Source organism: Pleurodeles waltl, chromosome 6 (assembly GCF_031143425.1).
Source record: "Pleurodeles waltl isolate 20211129_DDA chromosome 6, aPleWal1.hap1.20221129, whole genome shotgun sequence".
NCBI lineage: Eukaryota > Metazoa > Chordata > Amphibia > Caudata > Salamandridae > Pleurodeles > Pleurodeles waltl.
Genome location: NC_090445.1, coordinates 569,870,878 through 569,892,844, shown reverse-complemented (window position 1 = coordinate 569,892,844; position 21,967 = coordinate 569,870,878). Strand labels below are relative to the sequence as shown.

General features: G+C 45.9%; 1 protein-coding gene across 1 annotated transcript in view; it reads right to left on the bottom strand.

The window, feature by feature from the left end:
• Positions 1–21,967, bottom strand: part of FGD2 (FYVE, RhoGEF and PH domain containing 2) — a 346,991-nt gene that overhangs the window by 216,895 nt on the left and 108,129 nt on the right. Inside the window, exons 5-6 of the mRNA XM_069238749.1 lie at positions 16,507–16,663; positions 12,477–12,615 (exon numbers count right to left, since the gene is read on the bottom strand). Of these exons, the coding sequence (XP_069094850.1) occupies positions 12,477–12,615; positions 16,507–16,663 (296 nt within the window). The remainder of the gene's footprint in view (positions 1–12,476; positions 12,616–16,506; positions 16,664–21,967) is intronic.

Here is a 21,967-nt window from a genome sequence, read left to right as displayed (position 1 = left end):
ATTTCTGCCCCCCTGGGGGCAGATTGGCCAATTTTAGGTCAATCTGCCCCCAAGGGGGCAGAAACCACTAGGCACCGGGGATTTGTTGTTTGGCGCCAATGTCACGCAGGGGGAGCGACCCCGTACGCAAGGGTCGCTCCCGGGGGGGTGGGGGCTGGGGGGGGAATAATTTATTTTAGGCCATTTCTGCCACCGGGGGGGGCAGAACCCTCAGGGCACCAGGGCAAATTTTTTTGTTGTGTTTTTTTTTTTTTGGGTTTTTTTTTTTCGAGATGGGGAGCGACCCATCAGGCAAGGGTCGCTCCCCTGGGGGGCAAATTGTATTGAGGCCATTTCTGCCCCCCTTGGGGGCAGATTGGCAGATTTTATGTCAATCTGCCCCCAAGGGGGCAGAAACCACTAGGCACCGGGGATTTGTTTTTTGGCGCCAATGTCACGCAGGGGGAGCGACCCCGTAGGCAAGGGTCGCTCCCGGGGGGGGTGGGGGCTGGGGGGGGGGGAAATTTATTTTAGGCCATTTCCACCCCCCCATGGGGGCAGATCGGCCTATTATTAGGCCGAACTGCCCCCAGGGGGGGCAGAACCCTCAGGGCACCAGGGCAAATTTTTTTGTTGTGTTTTTTTTTTAGTTTTTTGTTTTTTTCGAGATGGGGAGCGACCCATCAGGCAAGGGTCGCTCCCCTGGGGGGCAAATTGTATTTAGGCCATTTCTGTCCCCCTTGGGGGCAGATTGGCCGATTTTAGGTCAATCTGCCCCCAAGGGGGCAGAAACCACTAGGCACCGGGGATTTGTTTTTTGGCGCCAATGTCACGCAGGGGGAGCGACCCCGTAGGCAAGGGTCGCTCCCGGGGGGGGTGGGGGCTGGGGGGGGGGCAAATTTATTTTAGGCCATTTCTGCCCCCCCTGGGGGCAGATAGGCCTATTATTAGGCCGAACTGCCCCCAGGGGGGGGCAGAACCCTCAGGGCACCAGGGCAAATTTTTTTCTTGTGTTTTTTTTTTTGTTGTTTTTTTCGAGATGGGGAGCGACCCATCAGGCAAGGATCGCTCCCCTGGGGGGCAAATTGTATTTAGGCCATTTCTGCCCCCCTTGGGGGCAGATTGGCAGACTTTAGGTCAATCTGCCCCCAAGGGGGCAGAAACCACTAGGCACCGGGGATTTGTTTTTTGGCACCAATGTCACGCAGAGGGAGCGACCCCGTAGGCAAGGGTCGCTCCCGGGGGGTGGGGGCTGGGGGGGGCAAATTTATTTTAGGCCATTTCTGCCCCCCCAGGGGCAGATCGGCCTATTATTAGGCCGAACTGCCCCAGGGGGGGGGCAGAACCCTCAGGGCACCAGGGCAAATTTTTTTGTTGTGTTTTTTTTTTTGTTTTGTTTTTTCGAGATGGGGAGCGACCCATCAGGCAAGGGTCACTCCCCTGGGGGGCAAATTGTATTTAGGCCATTTCTGCCCCCCTTGGGGGCAGATTGGCAGATTTTAGGTCAATCTGCCCCCAAGGGGGCAGAAACCACTAGGCACCGGGGATTTGTTTTTTGGCACCAATGTCACGCAGGGGGAGCGACCCCGTAGGCAAGGGTCGCTTCCGGGGGTGGGTGGGAGGGGGATTGCAAATTTATTTTAGGCCATTTCTGCCCCCCCTGGGGGCAGATCGGCCTATCATTAGGCCGAACTGCCCCCAGGGGGGGCAGAACCCTCTAGGCACCAGGGAAAAAAATTTTGTTGTGTTTTTTTTTTTTTTGTTTTTTTTTTTTCGAGATGGGGAGCGACCCATCAGGCAAGGGTCGCTCCCCTGGGGGGGAAATTGTATTTAGGCCATTTCTGCCCCCCTTGGGGGCAGAAATGGCCGATTTTAGGTCAATCTGCCCCCAAGGGGGCAGAAACCACTAGGCACCGGGGATTTGTTTTTTGGCGCCAATGTCACGCAGGGGGAGCGACCCCGTAGGCAAGGGTCGCTCCCGGGGGGGTGGGGGCTGGGGGGGGCAAATTTATTTTAGGCCATTTCTGCCCCCCCTGGGGGCAGATCGGCCTATTATTAGGCCGAACTGCCCCCAGGGGGGGGGCAGAACCCTCAGGGCACCAGGGCAAATTTTTTTGTTGTGTTTTTTTTTTTGTTTGTTTGTTTTTTTCGAGATGGGGAGCGACCCATCAGGCAAGGGTCGCTCCCCTGGGGGGCAAATTGTATTTAGGCCATTTCTGCCCCCCTTGGGGGCAGATTGGCAGATTTTAGGTCAATCTGCCCCCAAGAGGGCAGAAACCACTAGGCACCTGGGATTTGTTTTTTGGTGCCAATGTCACGCAGGGGGAGCGACCCCTTAGGCAAGGGTCGCTCCCGGGGGGGGTGGGGGCTGGGGGGGCAAATTTATTTTAGGGCATTTCTGCCCCCCCCCTCCCGGGGCCGGCTGAGCTAGAGGCCAAACTCCACAGGTAGGCACTTTGCAAAAAACACCTCTGTTTTCTGTGAAAAAATATGTTCTGTCCACGTTGTGTTTTGGCCCATTTCCTTTCGTGGGCGCTAGCCCTACCCACAGAAGTGAGGTACCATTTTTATTGAGAGACTTAGGGGAACGCTGGGTGGAAGGAAATTTGTGGCTCCTCTCAGATTCCAGAACTTTCTGCCACAGAAATGTGAGGAACATGTGTTTTTTTAGCCAAATTTTGAGGTTTGCAAAGGATTCTGGGTAACAGAACCTGGTCCGAGCCCCGCAAGTCACCCCTCCTTGGATTCCCCTAGGTCTCTAGTTTTCAGAAATGCACAGGTTTGGTAGGTTTCCCTAGGTGCCGGCTGAGCTAGAGGCCAAAATCTACAGGTAGGCACTTCGCAAAAAACACCTCTGTTTTTTTCCAAAATTTAGGATGTGTCCACGTTGCGCTTTGGGGTGTTTCCTGTCGCCAGCGCTAGGCCTACCCACGCAAGTGAGGTATCATTTTTATCGGGAGACTTGGGGGAACGCTGGGTGGAAGGAAATTTGTAGCTCCTCTCAGATTCCAGAACTTTCTGCCACAAAAATGTGAGGGACATGTGTTTTTTTAGCCAAATTTTGAGGTTTGCAAAGGATTCTGGGTAACAGAACCTGGTCCGAGCCCCGCAAGTCACCCCTCCTTGGATTCCCCTAGGTCTCTAGTTTTCAGAAATGCACAGGTTTGGTAGGTTTCCCTAGGTGCCGGCTGAGCTAGAGGCCAAAATCTACAGGTAGGCACTTCGCAAAAAACACGTCTGTTTTTTTCCAAAATTTAGGATGTGTCCACGTTTCGCTTTGGGGTGTTTCCTGTCGCCGGCGCTAGGCCTACCCACGCAAGTGAGGTATCATTTTTATCGGGAGACTTGGGGGAACGCTGGGTGGAAGGAAATTTGTAGCTCCTCTCAGATTCCAGAACTTTCTGCCACAGAAATGTGAGGAACATGTGTTTTTTTAGCCAAATTTTGAGGTTTGCAAAGGATTCTGGGTAACAGAACCTGGTCCGAGCCCCGCAAGTCACCCCTCCTTGGATTCCCCTAGGTCTCTAGTTTTCAGAAATGCACAGGTTTGGTAGGTTTCCCTAGGTGCCGGCTGAGCTAGAGGCCAAAATCTACAGGTAGGCACTTCGCAAAAAACACCTCTGTTTTTTTCCAAAATTTAGGATGTGTCCACGTTGCGCTTTGGGGTGTTTCCTGTCGCTGGCGCTAGGCCTACCCACGCAAGTGAGGTATCATTTTTATCGGGAGACTTGGGGGAACGCTGGGTGGAAGGAAATTTGTAGCTCCTCTCAGATTCCAGAACTTTCTGCCACAGAAATGTGAGGAACATGTGTTTTTTTTTTGCCAAATTTTGAGGTTTGCAAAGGATTCTGGGTAACAGAACCTGGTCCGAGCCCCGCAAGTCACCCCTCCTTGGATTCCCCTAGGTCTCTAGTTTTCAGAAATGCACAGGTTTGGTAGGTTTCCCTAGGTGCCGGCTGAGCTAGAGGCCAAAATCTACAGGTAGACACTTCGCAAAAAACACCTCTGTTTTTTTCCAAAATTTAGCATGTGTCCACGTTGCGCTTTGGGGTGTTTCCTGTCGCCGGCGCTAGGCCTACCCACGCAAGTGAGGTATCATTTTTATCGGGAGACTTGGGGGAATGCTGGGTGGAAGGAAATTTGTAGCTCCTCTCAGATTCCAGAACGTTCTGCCACAGAAATGTGAGGAACATGTGTTTTTTTAGCCAAATTTTGAGGTTTGCAAAGGATTCTGGGTAACAGAACCTGGTCCGAGCCCCGCAAGTCACCCCTCCTTGGATTCCCCTAGGTCTCTAGTTTTCAGAAATGCACAGGTTTGGTAGGTTTCCCTAGGTGCCGGCTGAGCTAGAGGCCAAAATCTACAGGTAGGCACTTCGCAAAAAACACCTCTGTTTTCTCCCAAAATTTTGGATGTGTCCACGTTGCGCTTTGGGGCGTTTCCTGTCACGGGCGCTAGGTCTACCCACACAAGTGAGGTATCATTTTTATCGGGAGACTTGGGGGAACATAGATTAGCAAAACAAGTGCTATTGCCCCTTGTCTTTCTCTACATTTTTTCCTTCCAAATATAGGAGAGTGTGTAAAAAAGACATCTATTTGAGAAATTCCCTATAATTCACATGCTTGTATGGTCACCCCGGAATTCAGAGATGTGCAAATAACCACTGCTCCTCAGCACCTTATCTTGTGCCCTTTTTGGAAATGAAAAGGTTTTCTTGATAGCAATTTTTTACTCTTTATATTTCAGCAAATGAATTGCTGTATACCCGGTATAGAATGAAAACGCACTGCAGGGTGCAGCTCATTTATTGGCTCTGGGTTCCTCGGGTTCTTGATGAACCTACAAGCCCTATATATCCCCGCAACCAGAGGAGTCCAGCAGACGTAACAGTATATTGCTTTCCATAATCTGACATTGCAGGGAAAAGTTACAGAGTAAAACGTAGAGAAAAATTTATGTTTTTTTCACCTCAATTTCAATATTTTTCTTTTTCAGCTGTTATTTTCTGTAGGAAACCCTTGTAGGATCTACACAAATGACCCCTTGCTGAATTCAGAATTTTGTCTACTTTTCAGAAATGGTTAGGTTTCTGGGATCCAGCATTGGTTTCATGCCCATTCCTGTCACTGACTGGAAGGAGGCTGAAAGCACAAAAAATTGCAAAAATGGGGTATGCCCCAGTAAAATGCCAAAATTGTGTTGAAAAATTGGGTTTTCTGATTCAAGTCTGCCTGTTCCTGAAAGCTCGGAAGCTGCTGAGTTTAGCACTGCAAACCCTTTGTTGATGCCATTTTCAGGGGGAAATCCACAAGCCTTCTTCTGCAGCCACTTTTTCCAATTTTTTTTAAAAAAACGAAATTTTCACTGTATTTTGGCCAATTTCTTGGCCTCCTTCAAGGGAACCCACAAATCTGCGTACCTCTAGAATCCCTAGGATGTTGGAAAAAAAGGACGCAAATTTGGCTTGGTTAGCTTATGTGGACAAAAAGTTATGAGGGCCTAAGCGCGAACTGCCCCAAATAGGCAAAAAAAGGCCTGGCACAGGAGGGGGAAAAGGCAGCGAAGGGGTTAAACTAAAGGGAGAGGAAGTGAAGGGAAAATAGTTATCTGACGTGGTCGTACTTTTATTAAGCGACTTTGCACTTACTTATAGGATACGCTTCGAGTTCTGAGCAGGAAGCATCCAAAATAATGAGAAATACCTCAATGAATAATTGAATAGAAGGTAAGCGAGTTGAGAAAGGGAGATTTTATAGAAAGTTACTCGATAGAGAGATGAGCACTTGTAACTGGAAACACTTGATATATAATATGATTTAATATGGTTTCATTAAATAAAGGAGTAAATTGGCAATACCGAATCGAACATTACGGAGGAATTCATACTAATGAGGAATACTGGAGAAGAGCTTATTTGGAGTTGTAACAATTGAAGACAGGTAGAGTGGTCATGTACAAAACATGGATTCTATATGGAAATGACGATAAAGATCCCAATTATGAGGTTGGAAGTTTACTTGTGTGTGCATGCTTCAAACACTAGGGTGAGGGGGCATGCTCTCAGAAATAGAATTATGTATAGAGTTAGAAGACATGAAAGATATTCAAAACTACAAGTCTATGGATTACGGTTAACACACACAAAATTAGTTTAATGCTTGGTTTCCACCCATTGAATACCAATTAATAGAACATGCTTCACAAAGTGACTGTTGGTACATATAGATATTTAGAATGCACATGTAATTAAAGAGCATATATCGTGTATCATTTACAGCCGTAGAAAGCCCTGAGGAAGTTGTGGGGCAACACACCCCAGGTGAAACATGTGTTGGCTTGGCTGGAGCGAAATTAATATGAAGAAATAAAGAAGAATACTTGGAATCTATTGGGACTGAATTTGATTGTATTATTTATTTATAGTAAGATGTGTGTTTAGTGTATATGTATTCATCAGCCCGGAGTTCGATCCGCAACGCGTGTGACTTCAAGGGCCCGACAACTCCTGCACCGACTCCGGAACCAACACCGCAACGCCACTCTCCGGAGCTCACTGCAAGGATCACGACGCCCTGCAATTCCAAAGGTACTGTTTGCGGGTCTTCCCGACACCGTAGCTGGCCCGTGATGCCGCGGCCGGCCTTGACTGTTGGTTTTGTTGATCACGACACTGTGATAACCCCAGGTGGAGCTATCGACTTCAAAGAACTGTATTTTTAAGTTAAATCTTGCAGAATTCATATTTTTATTACTCTATGTTGGATTTTTATTGTATTTGGTCTTGTTTTATTTAGATAAATATTGGTTATTTTTCTAAAACCGGTGTGGTGTCCTTTTGTAATGTTTTTACTGTGTTACTGTTTGTTATGTGCAAACACTTTACACATTGCTTCTGAGATAAGCCTTACTGCTTGTGCAAAGCTACCAAGGGGGTGAGCAGGGGTTGTCAGAGTGGGTATCTCCTTTATCCTGACTAGAGTGAGGGTCACTACTTGGACAGGGTGCAAACCAACTGCCAACTAGAGACTCCATTTCTAACACCAAGCCAATGCAGATGGACTTTTCAGGTTCTTCCACTTTGACAATGAAGACTCTCATGGGAAAGGTTAGTCTCACCCTCTTTCCTTTGGGAAGGGGTAGTGTAGGAAAGTGCCACTTTTGGCATGGTTGCACCCCCACAATGTTTGACTTATATTTGATGCTAACTTGACTGAGTGTGTGCTGGGATCCTGCTAACTAGGCCCCACCACCTGTGTTCTTTCTCTAAAGTGTACCATTGCTTCCACAATTTACACACCCGTGCCACAGAGCTTAGTCCTTTATACAAAGTACCAGTGGTACCAATTGCCCTGTGGCCAGAGAGGGTCTCTAAGGGCTGCAGCATGTAGTGCACCACCCTAAGGGACCTCTCACCAAACATATTCACACTGCCATTGCAGATTGTGTGTGTTGGTGGGGAGAAAAAAGTAAAGTCGACATAGCATCCACTCTGGGTGGCATGCCCACAAACCACTGCCTGTGGCATAGGTAAGTCGCCCCTCTAACAGACCTTACAGCCCTAAGGCAGGGTGCACTATACACAGGTGAGGGCATAGCTGCATGAGCAATATGGCCCTACAGTGTTTAAATCCATTCTCAGACCCTGTAAGCTCAGTGTAGCCATATTTAGTACATGGTCTGGGAGTTTGTCATTACGAACTCCACAGCTCAATGATGGCTTCACTGAATGCTGAGAAGTTTGATATCAAACTTCTCAGCTCAATAAACCTACACTGATGCAAGTGTTGGATTTATTGCACAATGCACACAGAGGGCATCTTAGAGATGCCCCTAAAATTCACCCAACTCTCTAGTGAGTGGCTGACCGGTCTATGCCAGCCTGCCAAAACCAGATGAGTTTCCTACCCCATGGGATGAGAGCCTTTGTGCTCTCAGGAGTCAGGGACAAAGCCTGCTTTGAGTGGAGGTGCTTCACACCTCCCCACTGCAGGAACAGCAACACTTAGCGAGAGCCTCAAAGTCTCCTGCCTTTTGTTCTGCTGCCCCAGGGCACTCCAGCTAGTGGAGATGCCGCCCCTCCAGACCAAGCCCCACTTTTGGTGGAGGGTCAGGCGGGAGAATTAGTAAGCACCAGGAGTGTCCACCCCAGCTTAACCACCCCTAGGGTGCCCAGAGCTGAGGTGAACTCCCCCTAGCAGAATCCTACATCTTGTTTTGGAGCAAGATATTCAATAGGGTATAGGAATATGCCCTCCTTATCTGCATGTGGTTTTGTGACAATCATAGATTACTTGGGAGGATCCATCAATCACCATTGGAGTCCCAAGGCCTCACCTTATTCTGCACTCTCTGTAAATAGCAAAGATATTTCTTATGCACCCCTGACTCTTGAAGGGCTGTTGAGTGTGAGCAATCAGTGTTTACCTTAGGAGGTGGCAGCTGTCTTAGAACTCAAGCACACTGTGTGGTGCTAGTAATTACACTCACTAGCCTCAATGTACATCTTCAGGTTTAAATTACAGGTAGGAACGTAGAGAAGTGAAAATGATCACCTTGTGCCCATTTCTGCTGAGACACGGCCTCAGGTAGGATTACAGTATCTAAGCCCTAGAGTCAATGCTACCTTTCAGAGACGGGTTTGCGTGTCCTTGGCAGTCTTTGTGAACTCTTGAGCATTCTATGACCTATGTTTACTACAGCCAGACAGTGGAACAGACGTGATCAGACTCAGGGCCTGATTCCGACCCCGGCGGTCAAGGACCGCCGGGGTCGGCGGGAGCACCGCCAACAGGCTGGCGGTGCTCCCCAGGGTATTCTGACCGCCGTGATTCAGCCGCGGCCAGAAAGGGAAAACCGCCGGTCTCCCGCCGGTTTTCCGCTGCCCTGTAGGCCGCCATGGGGATTCTGACCCCCATACCGCCATCCTGTTCCTGGCGGCTTCGGCCGCCAGGAACAGGATGGCGGTATGGGGTGTCGTGGGGCCCCTGGGGGCCCCTGCAGTGCCCATGCCAATGGCATGGGCACTGCAGGGGCCCCCGTAAGAGGGCCCCACCCTGAATTTCAGTGTCTGCTTAGCAGACACTGAAATTCGCGACGGGTGCTACTGCACCCGTCGCACATCCTCCACTCCGCCGGCTCCATTCGGAGCCGGCATCCTCATGGAGGGGTGTTTCCCACTGGGCTGGCGGGTGGCCTTTTGGCGGTCGCCTGCCAGCCCAGTGGGAAACCCAGAATACCCGCGGCGGTCTTTTGACCGCGCAGCGGTATTCTGGCGGTTCCCTCCAGGCGGGCGGCTCCCGCCGCCCGCCGGGGTCAGAATGACCCCCTCAGTGTTTGAAAATAACCATCTCTCCTATGATACTGTGCCCTAGTTCTTCAGCAGCCCAAAGTGCAGGGCTTTCCATCTTTTAGATTTGGTGGCCGACAATATTGTAATTTGTCTAAAGGTCTATTGTAAGCCAAACTAACACCAACCAAAATGAATGGGGGGTCCCACTTAAGTCAGATAGCAAGTTAGAAACTCTAAGTAGTCTCTCAAATTAGCTACTACAGATTTAGTTATCAGTATCCCAACACAGGACAAAGTTTGGGGGAGCCCAGTCGAGGTCCAGATTGGTGTTAGAAGCAGTCTAACACAGGAGGCTACTCACCAAGTTGGCAAGAGGTGCACCATCACTGGTGGGGAGGGCTGTAGAGGAGTGGCATTCCTAGCCGTCTTTCAAAATTAGAACATCCAAAACAAAAAGAGGTAAAGCTCAGGATAGAGTTGATGCAAAGTATTGGGTCTCAAGGGAGTTGGGTGTGGTTGCCAAATTATGATCTATTTCTTTATGGTCATATGGATCGACATGTCTGACCTGCCTTCCGTGGAATCCACGAGAGGAGGGACGGTCAGGGGAAAATCCAGAAGAGTCTGAGTCCTGAGGAAACTTACTGCCTTTACTGATCGAGACACCTGAGACCTGGGTTTGCATCAAGAACACTGGTAACACGTTCTGCTCTTACAAGCTCTGGATTGGAAGTTTAAGTGGAGGGGTCAGTACAGCTCAATACAGTGTGACTATGGTGCTGTGGAGACTTTCTAACAAAAATGCTGCAGCTGGAGGCCTTAGAAGTGAAAGTGGTGGAGGCAGTTGCCTCCTGGGACTCCTGCTTCTGTTTGTGCCTTCAATGCTTTAGTGGCAAAAGTAAATAGAACAAGTGATATTACCAAACACGTGCAAACTGGTGCACAGTCTTGCTGACCACACACGTGTAGTGTACAGACCAACAAAAGACTACTACGTACAGTGGTGTTGCCCTGAGGCAATTTTACTTACTGAGAATTATGACACAATGTAGTGCTTTTGTAGACATCGTAGAATTAAGTAGTGCATAAGACACGTCAGGGAGTAAGGTAGGTCTAGCTTTATATAGTTTGGGGCTGTGGAACGGAAATCCTATGGCTGCTTCAGTGGGAACATAAGAACATATTAAGGGCCTGAGTTAGAGCTTGGCAGATGGTTTACTCAGTCACAAACATGATGGATATCCCGTCCGCCATATTACAACTGCATTATATCCTGTGGCATTTGTAATATGGTAGACAGGATTGTGCTGGAGTAACCCATCAGCCAAACTCTAAATCAGGCTCTAAATGTTTTGGTTCATCACTCTACATGACTATCTCTGGTGTGCAACTCTTGGATACACTTTTGAGTGAAGGTGCTTGGGATGCACTGGCAATATTAAATGAATCCCTCTTCTTCTTCTAGAGACTTAAATAAGTTTGAGTACCAGGCATGGTTTCAGTGTTTCCCAGCTATATCTACCATGTCACAGAAGCATCTGCAATCTTGGTGTTTCCTTAACTGATGCCTTGGGTGGGCCAGAAACAAGGAAAGGGGGAGAATTGGTCTCCTTCCCTCCATCATCTACTGCCTGGTAGTATATCATTTCTTCTGGTCAATACTCAGAAAAGTATGCAGAGGCAGAGCCTGGCCAAGCGGAGAAATTCCTCCACAAGGCATATTTGAACTATTTAGGTCTCCTCCATCCGGGTTCTCCAGTATGAATAGGCCCTTGCTCTGCCACTTTCATCACATTTCAGGCCAAAAACAAGTGGTAGTGATTGTATTTAAGGGCTTACTGTTGTGGCAGTGGAAAGAACCAGAGAAAAACTCTATCCTATGCTTCATAGTCAGACCATGGCCTCTGGCTAGACGACAAGGTGAGGTACCCTAGAATCTTTAGGTGCAATTCATGTTAGTCAATTTCTCTGTGCAATCTTTTGAGGTTTGACAATATATGTCAGTGGAAGATTGAGTGGACAAGGGGTTTATTTTCATTCTGAACAGGCCATGGTTAGGTATTTATTTGGTAGTGTGCCCTACCTATTTGTCTCAACCACTTTTGAAGGACTTTTAGTGACTATTTGTAGCATTTGAAGTGAAGAACGACTATTCTGACCTCCTAAAACAGGAGGAACCATGTTAGTTTCCTTTCTAACGTGATATTTGATGGGCTTAGGCCTTCTGCTTTGTCTGTGGAGGCTGTGTTGACAATTCAGAATGTGGGTGCAGATAAAAATGTCTGCCTATATTAAATTCACTAATATCCAACATAGGTGTTCCACAAAAAACCCCAAAAGCCCTCCAAGATACACCAAAGAACATCAGACAAGGTGAAGCAGTCCTTGCACAGACAACGGTCTAGGTGATATACCACACATTCCAAAGAAGTAAATTCCAGTTTAGACTGTTACAACGGGGCAAATATCTACTCGCAATGGAGCCCACAGAATGTATGACTGTGCCACAGACCATGAACTGGGTAGCCAGTGGCATAGTGTTACCACTTTCACTTCCAGAAGGCATGGGAAAATGTAGTCATAGATGTGTTTTTTCTTGGAACTCATTCTGTAAATTTCCACCAGAGTATTAGCACTAGTAGCAAGACAAGGGAAAACCACGATGGAAGATTTTTGAAATTGGTCTCACAGCCAACAGTGATCCCAGGTCTGACTGTGGAATCGGGACTAAGGCTGCACCTCGTCACTGAAGTGCAGAAGGAACATTACCAAAGATTCCAGCTGGATTGTTACTTTTCTGGACAGTGCAATAATGATTTGCACATGGTTGCTCCCTGTAGTATCTCAATGAGCAAAGAAGAACGGAATGTGCCAAGAGTAATTTCCAGGTACTTAGATTAACTCAAGCATTCCACCATCTGTTTTTTGTTTTTAGCTCTTCGGTGAGGGGGCCACATCTTAACAAGCAAGTGCAGGGATAAGAATGGAAAATCAGAACCATATATATTTCTAGTAAACAATCAGAAAATGCAATTTAGCCTCTTCAGGTGTACCTTTGAAAAACAGATCTGTTCATTACCAATTATGTTAACATGGGGGAATATTCCACTTAGAAGCAAATACAAATTCTGTGTGGTAAGTGTTGCACACATATTTACTAAAAAACTAATGTTATGAAAACATTTAGCTGAAGATCACAATTCTTACTTTCAGTGTCTGCTCGATCCTGCGACTGTGGAGGTAATTTATGCAGATATTCCTTCAGAAGAAGCTCGTATCGGGGTATTCGTTGCACTGGTTCCAACATGTGGTGGCACAAGCTCAGACTGGCAGACACCTCCCTCTTCTACATGGAGGAAAGAAGAAAATATCACATCTTTGTCCTAGAAGGTGTCTACTCCATTGCAATAAGTGGATCATTACCTCACTCCCTACCTTGTTCCTTCCTTCATCACCTCTCCTATTCCCTGTTAGGTCTCTAATGTCACCATTCCCTTACGACTGTTCCCTCGTCCTTCTCCCTATCATGTTCCGATCTTCCATCTCTCATCTCCCCTCACTAAATCTTTGCTATCCCTCTCGCTGGTTCACCCACATTCTTTCCTGTTCCATTCTTTTCTCATCTTTTATTCCTGTTCCCCCATCCCACCTCTCCTGTCCATAATCCCTTTTCTGTTTCACCCTTTCCTATTATATTCCCTCATTCAGTCTATTCTATTCCCTCTTTCCTTCTCTCTAGTTTCTTCATTCTTTTATCCTGTTCCATTCTTTCATTATACGCCCTCATTGCCTCTGTGGGGTCGAAAGTCAGCTTGGCCTCCTGTGTCATTTTTGTGGTTTCTGGGCTGCGCTGTGTTTTTCTGCTCAATGGCCTTTGATCTTGAGGCTTATGATATATGTGCATTTGTTTGCCCCACATCAAAATTCTAAGGCTACTGAAGCTGGGGTACGCCCAACTGTACCCACGTCTATAGTGGAGGGTGGTAGTGCACACTCACTAAGCTATAGTGAGTACAATGTTTGGTGATAGCTTATTTGCTATTGATGCACATGAGCATTACATATCTGCTACTGGAAGGCTTGGTAAAACAGTCTCCCACAATTGGTATTTTTCTCTTACCCTAGACTGTGCGCTATGTTGCCGTATATTGCATATTGGATATTTTAAGAGGCCATGTGCTGTTGAATCGAGTCCCAAACGAAGATAAATAACATATAACCCAAAATGGTGTCCAGCATTAATGTTGTCTTCTGCGTCTGATTTCGGGACTAGAATAAACATTGAGCCCTGAGATCTGCCTAGCAAAAGCGTATGGGTGAAGCCAGGTTGGCTGCCTGCGCGGCATGTGTCCCTGATCTGCCCAATAACAGTTTGTCCCCACCTGTGAGGTCTTCCGCATGAGTCACACCCTTATGCCCATCTGCTGCTCCTCAACCCTCCAGTGTAGGAAGCTTGCACAAATGCCCATGAAAGAGATCCCTGTATTGGATGGACAGACTGAGAATAACTTGAAGGTAGTTTGCATTCTGATAAGGTTTAGATTTCCCAGGTTTGGAGAAGCGCTATTCCTCTGATGCCAATACATTAACTTCATATTGACTTAAAAATTAAACTGGGCAGCACCATGATTGTGTGTGTTAATAAACCGACACTGTGCCCTCAACATTCCTAGGGAACACCTGCCCTAAGGCCTAGTAGTGAGCACCTTCAGATACAGGGGTACTAGCTTATTCTGTGAGCCATCATAGTTTTTAATCATCCCCTAGATCGACCTACATTAAGGGACAAGCCTTTGGATTACGTACAGGGATTTTTATCGTTTCTAGATACTATTTCCATATTCACCCACTTTCTCCAAAGTACTGCTCGTGATCGTGAGGAGTCAATTCACCACTAGAAGTTTCTTTGATGAATGTGGTGTGGGCGATGATGAAGCGTGGCACCTTGGGGCCGGTGGGGGGAGGTGGTGGGTTGTGAGGCCACACCTGTCATTTATTTTTTATTCTGTGTGCTCTACAGATGCCTGGAGATATAGTACTAAGGAATCTTTATCCAAGGGGAATTCCCAATAATTTAGTTTTCTTGCTCAAGTATTTGTCACTTTGTTGCCTTTGGTTAGTTTTGTTCAGTTAGGGAGGACTCAATGAAGTGACAATCCGTTTTCCTCTAGTTCCCTGGGGCCTTTTCCCTTAATTGGGGATTAAAGTCTCCCAGCTTATGGTGGTGTATCTGCTCCATAGTCTGTTTGGACCTTCTGTTTTATGTATATCTTCATTTGAGCTTTATACATTGGCTATTATACGTTCATACTCAAGCATTTTTAAAGACATGGCTCTATGTGGATAATGATAATCACTGCGTGTTACTGCTTTGTGTCCTACTGCGTCTGAGCGTCAAACTCTCTTCCACAATCTAAAGTAAGCCGCACTTGCTTGGCCATCAGAGACATATAGGAATACCTGACATCCAGAGCCGGCATTTGGCACCCTAGCTGATGGTAGTGAATTAAATAAGGCAGCGGGGGTCCCTTTTTAGGGTCGAGCCTGCGAGTACATGCGCTTCCGCATGCGTCTCAAATGAGAGACACTGTTGTGTTCAGTAAAGGGCCTGGAGCACGCCTGTAACTCACCATTTGTAGGTTTGTGTGGCACTCTTCTTTACAACCTCGTAATTCGTCAAGGCATGTCTGGCATAATTTCCGTTCCTCTGTGTAGAGCAGGGATCAAGCACTAATTGTTTTCAACTTAATCAGTGCCCATCCGCTGCTCCCGACATAATTGAGGTGTTATTTTGTTCTAATTTCCAGTGCTCTGCAAACAGAAGACTTGTGTCTGGCAAAAAAGTGCCCAGCAGGCCAAACAAAATTGCAAAGATTTTTTTAAAGCTAACTTTATTTTTATTTTTTTAAGTTGTCTTTTCTCAGTTTTTTTTTTTGTATTTGCTTGTGGGCGCTGTTGTCAAAATAGGACAATGAACTTGTTTGACATGTGCGAGACCTATTGCATTGCAAATGTGTGTTTGTTCACCTCTCAGTACCTGGATGAGCAGCGACTGGCACCTGGGTACAAACATCCCCGGACCTCCCCCAGCTCACCTAAATCACCGATAGGTTAGCTGCCTCACGTGGATATTGGCTTTATTGATTGATGGGTGGCAGCAGGGGTAAGAGGGTGGAGGTAGGGCAAGGAAGAGAGCTAACGGGATGTTAAAAACATTGCGCACATTGTATAATAATGAAGGACTAATACCATTTTAAACTGCCAAACCAGACAGAAACGAACAGGCAGGGGCAAGGCTGGAGCAAGACGGGAAGGGCGCTGCTGTTGGTATAACCTTAATGCACACAGCTCCATGAGCCCCTTAGAATGCTGGTGCCCTGGGCCTGGGCCCAGCTTGCCCATGCTAAAGTTCTAAACCAAGCTACGGAGTAGGAATCTCGATCTGGCTTGTTTCTACAGTTGAGCAAACACAATTTGTGAGAACCTATATCTGGCCTGCTGAGACTCGTGTGTTGTCTTTGTGTGAGGAGAAGCCCATATAACGGCACCTAACGCAATGCAGATTTAAGATTTAACTGTTGATTGGGCGACATTGTCCAGTGGCCACAGAGGTCTAGGGATAGTGACCATCATAGTGAGGCCTTTGCCACAAATCTGCAATTTTATGTATTCTGGGCAAGAGAATCTTACATGTTTTTTTCCCCTCCAAACTCGAAGATTCATGGAACAGGGCATTTGCACCAGCACTCATACTCTGTGGGATGAAGTGCTGCTTTGTGGACGTGCAACCCTCCCTACAACCCCGAGATTGTAGGGTGCAGGGCTAGATTATGAGGAATATCCCTGAAGCATGGCGAGCCCACTGAGCCTATGATAAATGTAGGATGCAACAAATCATCCATGCCTCCCTCCAAATGACCCCACACAAAATTGCAGTCTCAGGGAAGGGTGAAGATTCTCAGATGTGGAGTCTATCTTCGAGTTGGGAGAGCTGCTGCTGGAAGACATTTCAACTGTGGAAGGACAACTTTCACCAGAAAGGGGAGGGGGGCAACGAGAGGAGGAGGATAACTTGGTAACCTGCCAAAAAAGAATTGAATGAATTAATAAATGAAGGATGTGTCTCACGGAACAGCAAGGAAAGTGGCGGGGGAGTACTCCATCTGATGTAGCAATTGAAGAGAGGATGTATAGGTCCATTATGTTTAAAGAAGGATCCCTCCCATTTCTTAATTACCTCAATGTCCATGATTATATCCTGGAAAGGTTGACATTTCTCTCGCCACAAATTGATGAGTTTCATGGCCTTGTCGAAGTTCTTGATATACACTGTATACATCTTGAGAAAAGGTGCCAGCTTCTGTATAATGTCACCAATCCTTGGGTTGAAAACCCTGGAATCAGAAATGAAGAAAGAGTTCACTATGAAGGGAAACGTTTGTGTGACATGTGGCAGACTACATAGTGCTTTCTTGCCTCTGAACTTCTTGAGTATATTCCCTAGTGATAGCTGTGTGCCTAACCTACATATCCATTATTCACTTATAAGAAGAATCAAAGCTTGAACATTGTTGTATAAATATTGTATGTACATGTGGTAAGTTCCTTGCAGCATTTTGTCTACCATGCATCACAGAAATATATTCACTATATGATCCATCTCATCTCCCCCTCCCGCCCCCAAGTAGAGAGCAGGCTAGGGAGAGCAAGCAAACTTTGCATCCTAGCTGCATAGAGTGCAAATGTCAGGTTGGGAGTGTTACCAAGGCACTGTGTCAAAGGGGGCAAGAAGAGCTATCCATGGAAGGCCCTCAGGGGTTGAAGGCTTATGACAGCCTGACACTAAGCTGAACTAGGTGGTACACAGTAGAGTGCACAGTAATGTGGTTTGGGCAAGGAATTCACCACTTGAATACACGAAGCAGTGGTCTGATCACACCCAGAACCATAATATGATCTATTCATTTATATGATTGAATTTCTTGATTTTAGTGAAGCTTAAGAGTAGCTTTAACTCATCAAGTGTGGGGGTGGGGAGGGTAAAAGTTATTCCAAAGCAGGGGCCACTGATCGTTCACTTAACATGGTTAGCTAATATAATAGTCAAAAGACCTTAGGCACTGGACCAGTTTTAGTCTTTTACTGTTTTTGTTTTCCTTCATTTACTCGGGTATAATTCTTGCCAAATAGTATGGAAAGGAGAGGTTCACATCTCATCTTAAACTTGCAGCTTTCTAATTCTGTATGCCTTGCAGAGCTTGTGTAGACTTGTTTTGAACACTAAGTGGGCAAATAGTGTGTCCCAGACTGTGCTGTGTCTCATAACTGAGACAGAATAAGCTGAATTCTGCAATTTACTTGATGGGTAACCAGTGGAGGACCATCAAAAAGAGAGAAGATGTGATCCATGATTTACATGTCAAAAGATGAGGCATGTAAGTTTTGACTGCCAGAAGCCTGGTCATCATTGTGGTGGGGAATATTTGTCAGTACAATATTTGATTTGGGAAAGGACCAATATGAGTCGGAGGGTGAGCGCTTATGGAAGGAGCAGTAAAGGCAGCATTTTATAGGAGATCCAAAGGTGGCAGAATATGTTCATCAAGGTATCATTGATCTAAGACATCTTGGAAGATTCCCGCTATGGACTTTGTTGTTGCACCCATGGAGGGGGAGAGCGGCAATCAAATAGTAAAGTGGTTGTATGGTCTCCATCTGCCTGTAGCAGGACCTCTGTCTTTTAAATGCGAGAGAGCCACCTATAATGCAATGACATCTGAACATCCATCAAGAACTCTATAATCAGCCAGCATTCCCCTGACTCAATGTAACCTCTTCTGTAGATCAGAATGCTGTCTGGAAAGAGGTGGTTTTCTAAGTTGTAGTTGTCAGAGATGCTCGTGCAAGGGATCATGCAAAAAGCATTGTGATAAGCATGCATATATTGGTCAAATTGATTCGAAAATAGTTTGTCCCTATAAGCTCCACTGGCTATAAAGGAAATAAATAACTTAAGGAAAATACAACTTCCTTTGCAGGTAGACAAGGACGGTTGAGATGTGTTGCGTGATGCATGGGTTTCTCCAAAATTGCATAGGAGAAGTAGTGTTTCTCTGACATTCATCAACGTGGTATTTATCCCTGGCTGATGTGGAACTTGGACTAAAAGTTGTTAAGGAGGATATTCTGTTTCAGTTGAGCACAGAAAAGAGTGATAACGACAGTTAACAAATCAACCCTGCACAAAGGTGACAAGATATGGATGTCAAGGGCTCAGTAAGGTAACCTGGGGCAAACTCTGTGAGACATTAGTTTGAGAGACTGACTTTATTTATTCACCCCAGTACCAAAATCAAGAGTTCATTGGTTCAGTTGCACATAAATCATGGACTAGTAATATATTTACTTTTTGAACCAATGACACAAAAAACAAAATATGAAATTATTGTATTTGAAGCCATGTCAGGGCAATTACTATATATACCTTTGCTTGGGTCATATTGAGGAACATAGAGAAACGATGATAGAAAACACTCCTTGTTCATGTTTTATTGGTAGAGAATTGTATGTGATATAACGAAAGGTATGGCGTTTATTTGTTGACTTGGGCATGTTTTTATCAAATCGCTGCCCAGGTGCTATATTTACTAGCACTAAGTTTTGTACACAAGGAAAAATGCCAAATAACAGACCAGTAGGATTAGGCCTTGTAATTTGAAATGGGTGTTTTTTAATCTATTAAAATGGCAATAAGAACATTTCTAGGTTGGAAGTGTAACATCCAATTGACTAATTTAGTCTTGCGTATGTTTTTTTTTTAAATATGCAGGAGGTACGCTAATAGGAAGGACGTGATCATTTCTTAATAGTATTTGAGTGCAAAACCCCAAGAAATTAGTTAATTGATTTTATCACTTCTGGGGCACCCAAAGTTTTTGATCAACCAGAAACTATGGAACAGGTCGCCAGAAAGGATTTTAAAAATGAATGTTTGACCTTGCTTGAGGAAGGAAGACTGTCTACGGAGTTGTTAAAACCACTGTGCTAAGAAAGAAATCAAATGATGCTGCTAACTTTTAATATGCAACCCTATTTAATACAGGTAATTAATGCTCATCCCGATTTGTTTTAACATGTTTTAGATTGGAGATATTTCATCACTTGACGAGTTTTCCTATTCCCAACGATTGGTCTCCGATCTTAGAAAAGTGTCCTTGTGCTAATGTATCGGCCCAAAGCACTTTCCATATTGTTTTATTTTGTATGTATTATGATGCACAGAGAAAGGGTCTGATTTTGCCGCTGTTAAGATCTCTGAATTTTGCACAGTGTTGTCCTGCATTCTTGTTTTTACAAACATTACCTTCTTTCTTTATATATAATGTGATGTCAAAATATCAATGGGCTGCGATAAAATAGAGAAAGATTATACAGTTCTAGCAAGTATGCTTTAACAAGTGTTTGTTATTTAACTTTCAGTGGAATTTTCCTAGATCTGTCAATGTTATCAGGAGTCTATTAAATATTATTTTTAATTTATAACCTTGTATGCTTTTATTATTTTATACAAAATCAGATAAAGCTCGATTTGACTTGACTTTGATTGTATTCATCAAAAGAACATTTGCTCTGCTTTGATTGTATCTCTCAAAGAACATATGTTCTTCTATAGTAGAATTTAGTATGTTGGCTAGGAAGTTGCCTCTTGGAATATCACGAGCATCAAATTAAAAGGACTATTCGCTCTAATTAAACTTTTCATACCTGAAACTTGACCCCTGTACAAATAAGCGATGATGGCATACTGACAGGGCGATTCCCAATATATTATGACATTTATATATTGAAGTTTTGTATAGCACGAACAAGAGCAAACAGATTACAAAGTGTTTTATTTCAGAACAGTTAACATACATAAGAATAGACAGACTACATAAGCACTTCAGGGTCATTAAGACATTAACTTAGGAAAGGTTTCATAAGCGACATTACAGTCAATTTCAAATAACAGGTTGTGTTAAAAGATTGTCGGCCAATAAGCAGGCCATTAGACTGTAAGGTGAGGGCATATTGACATATAGGCGGTCATTACGAACATGGCGGGATGCACCGCTGCCGACCATGCCGACGGTCGACAGAAGACCACTAGTTGCGGCGGCAGGTATTCCGCCATATTCTGACACACGGAGCCTTACTGACATTGATGACGGTGAGGCCCTCCATGCTCCATGCTGGCGGTCGGTGGCGGGGGTGAATACTGCTCCACCCTCACCGCCACATCAGACCATACACTGCCACGCCTATAATGAAGCAGTTATAGGCGTGGCAGTGTATGGAGACGCAGCGATGCCTGCGCAGCAGCATCCAAGGAGCCCATTCCCTCCTGGAGCAGCGCGACGGAAAAGGTAAGTGCTGTCTGAGGGGGAAAGTGGGGAGGGGGTGTGTGTGTGAGTGTGTGAGTGCATGGGGTCAGTGTGAACGGGGAAATGTATGGGATTATGAATGCGTGTGTGCATGTAGGTGTATGGGGGCATGAGGATGTGGGGGGGTTGGGGTTTAGGGGGACCTGTATGTATGGGTGGTGGGGTATGGTGAGGGGGGAGCTGGGAGGCCAACATGGTGATTTGGGGGAGGCGGGTTGGGGGGGCGCTTTTCAGGGTTCAGGGTGGAGGGTGGGGGCGATACTAGGGGCTTGGGGGGGTGGGTGGAGCCAGTGGCAAGGGGGGGCTGGCTTTTCACATACAGGTGACAGGAATGTGAATTCCTGTCACCTGTATGTTTTCTGCCAGGGCTATCCCACCAGGAAATCTCTGGTGGAAATGAGATCATAATCTCATCACCGGTCCGGCCTCCACCTCCAGGACAAATGTGCCTAACATCGGCCCAGTGGTCGATTCTGGCCTGGCTGTGGTTGGTAGTACTGTGTACTGTGTTTGGACCGCCATGCCGTTGGCGGTAATGACTGCCACTGCCGGCATGGCGGTCATTACTGCCATGTTCACAATGACCACCATAGTCTGCCCCTTTGCTAGGTAGTAAACACCCGGCACCATAGAGACACCAAAAGTCCTGACCAGGATCATATGACTCCCATGTCTTTTGGAATGAAGTGGTTCTACCAGAGGTCCAGAGGATTTGTGTTCCCATTTAGCAGTTTCAAGCATACTGGTTAACACTTAACATTTAGGACTGTCACGATGATGCCATTTTATCATTCTTGCTAAACTAGGGAATGAATTCTAGTAGATGTGAATTGGCGGTGACCATCTTTATTCCCAGCATGGCTGTTGCCACTAGTGCCCAGATACATTGTAAAAGCCTACTATGTAGATGAGCAAAATTCACAAGGCTAGGGTCCCCATGAATGTTATCAACCCAAAATGGGCACCTTATTGCACCCTCCTGTAAAGTTGGATGTCCCTCCTAAGGTGGTTCCAGTGGGGATCAAATTTGGTTTTCAGGATGGCACAACTGCATGCTCCATTCTCTTCATCTGCAATGGGGACGCCCATGGCACACCACTCCAGGTGTACCCCAGGGTGATTGTCACAGAGGAAGCACAACTGTAATCAGTCTTTCCTCTCAGTGTCCAAAGCCCCTGACTGTATTGGAACCAAGGTCCGAGCCCACCCCGTCCTGTCTTTGCTGTCTCACATTAGGAGGGCCACATTTGTCTGGCTCCATTTACCATTTGCTTT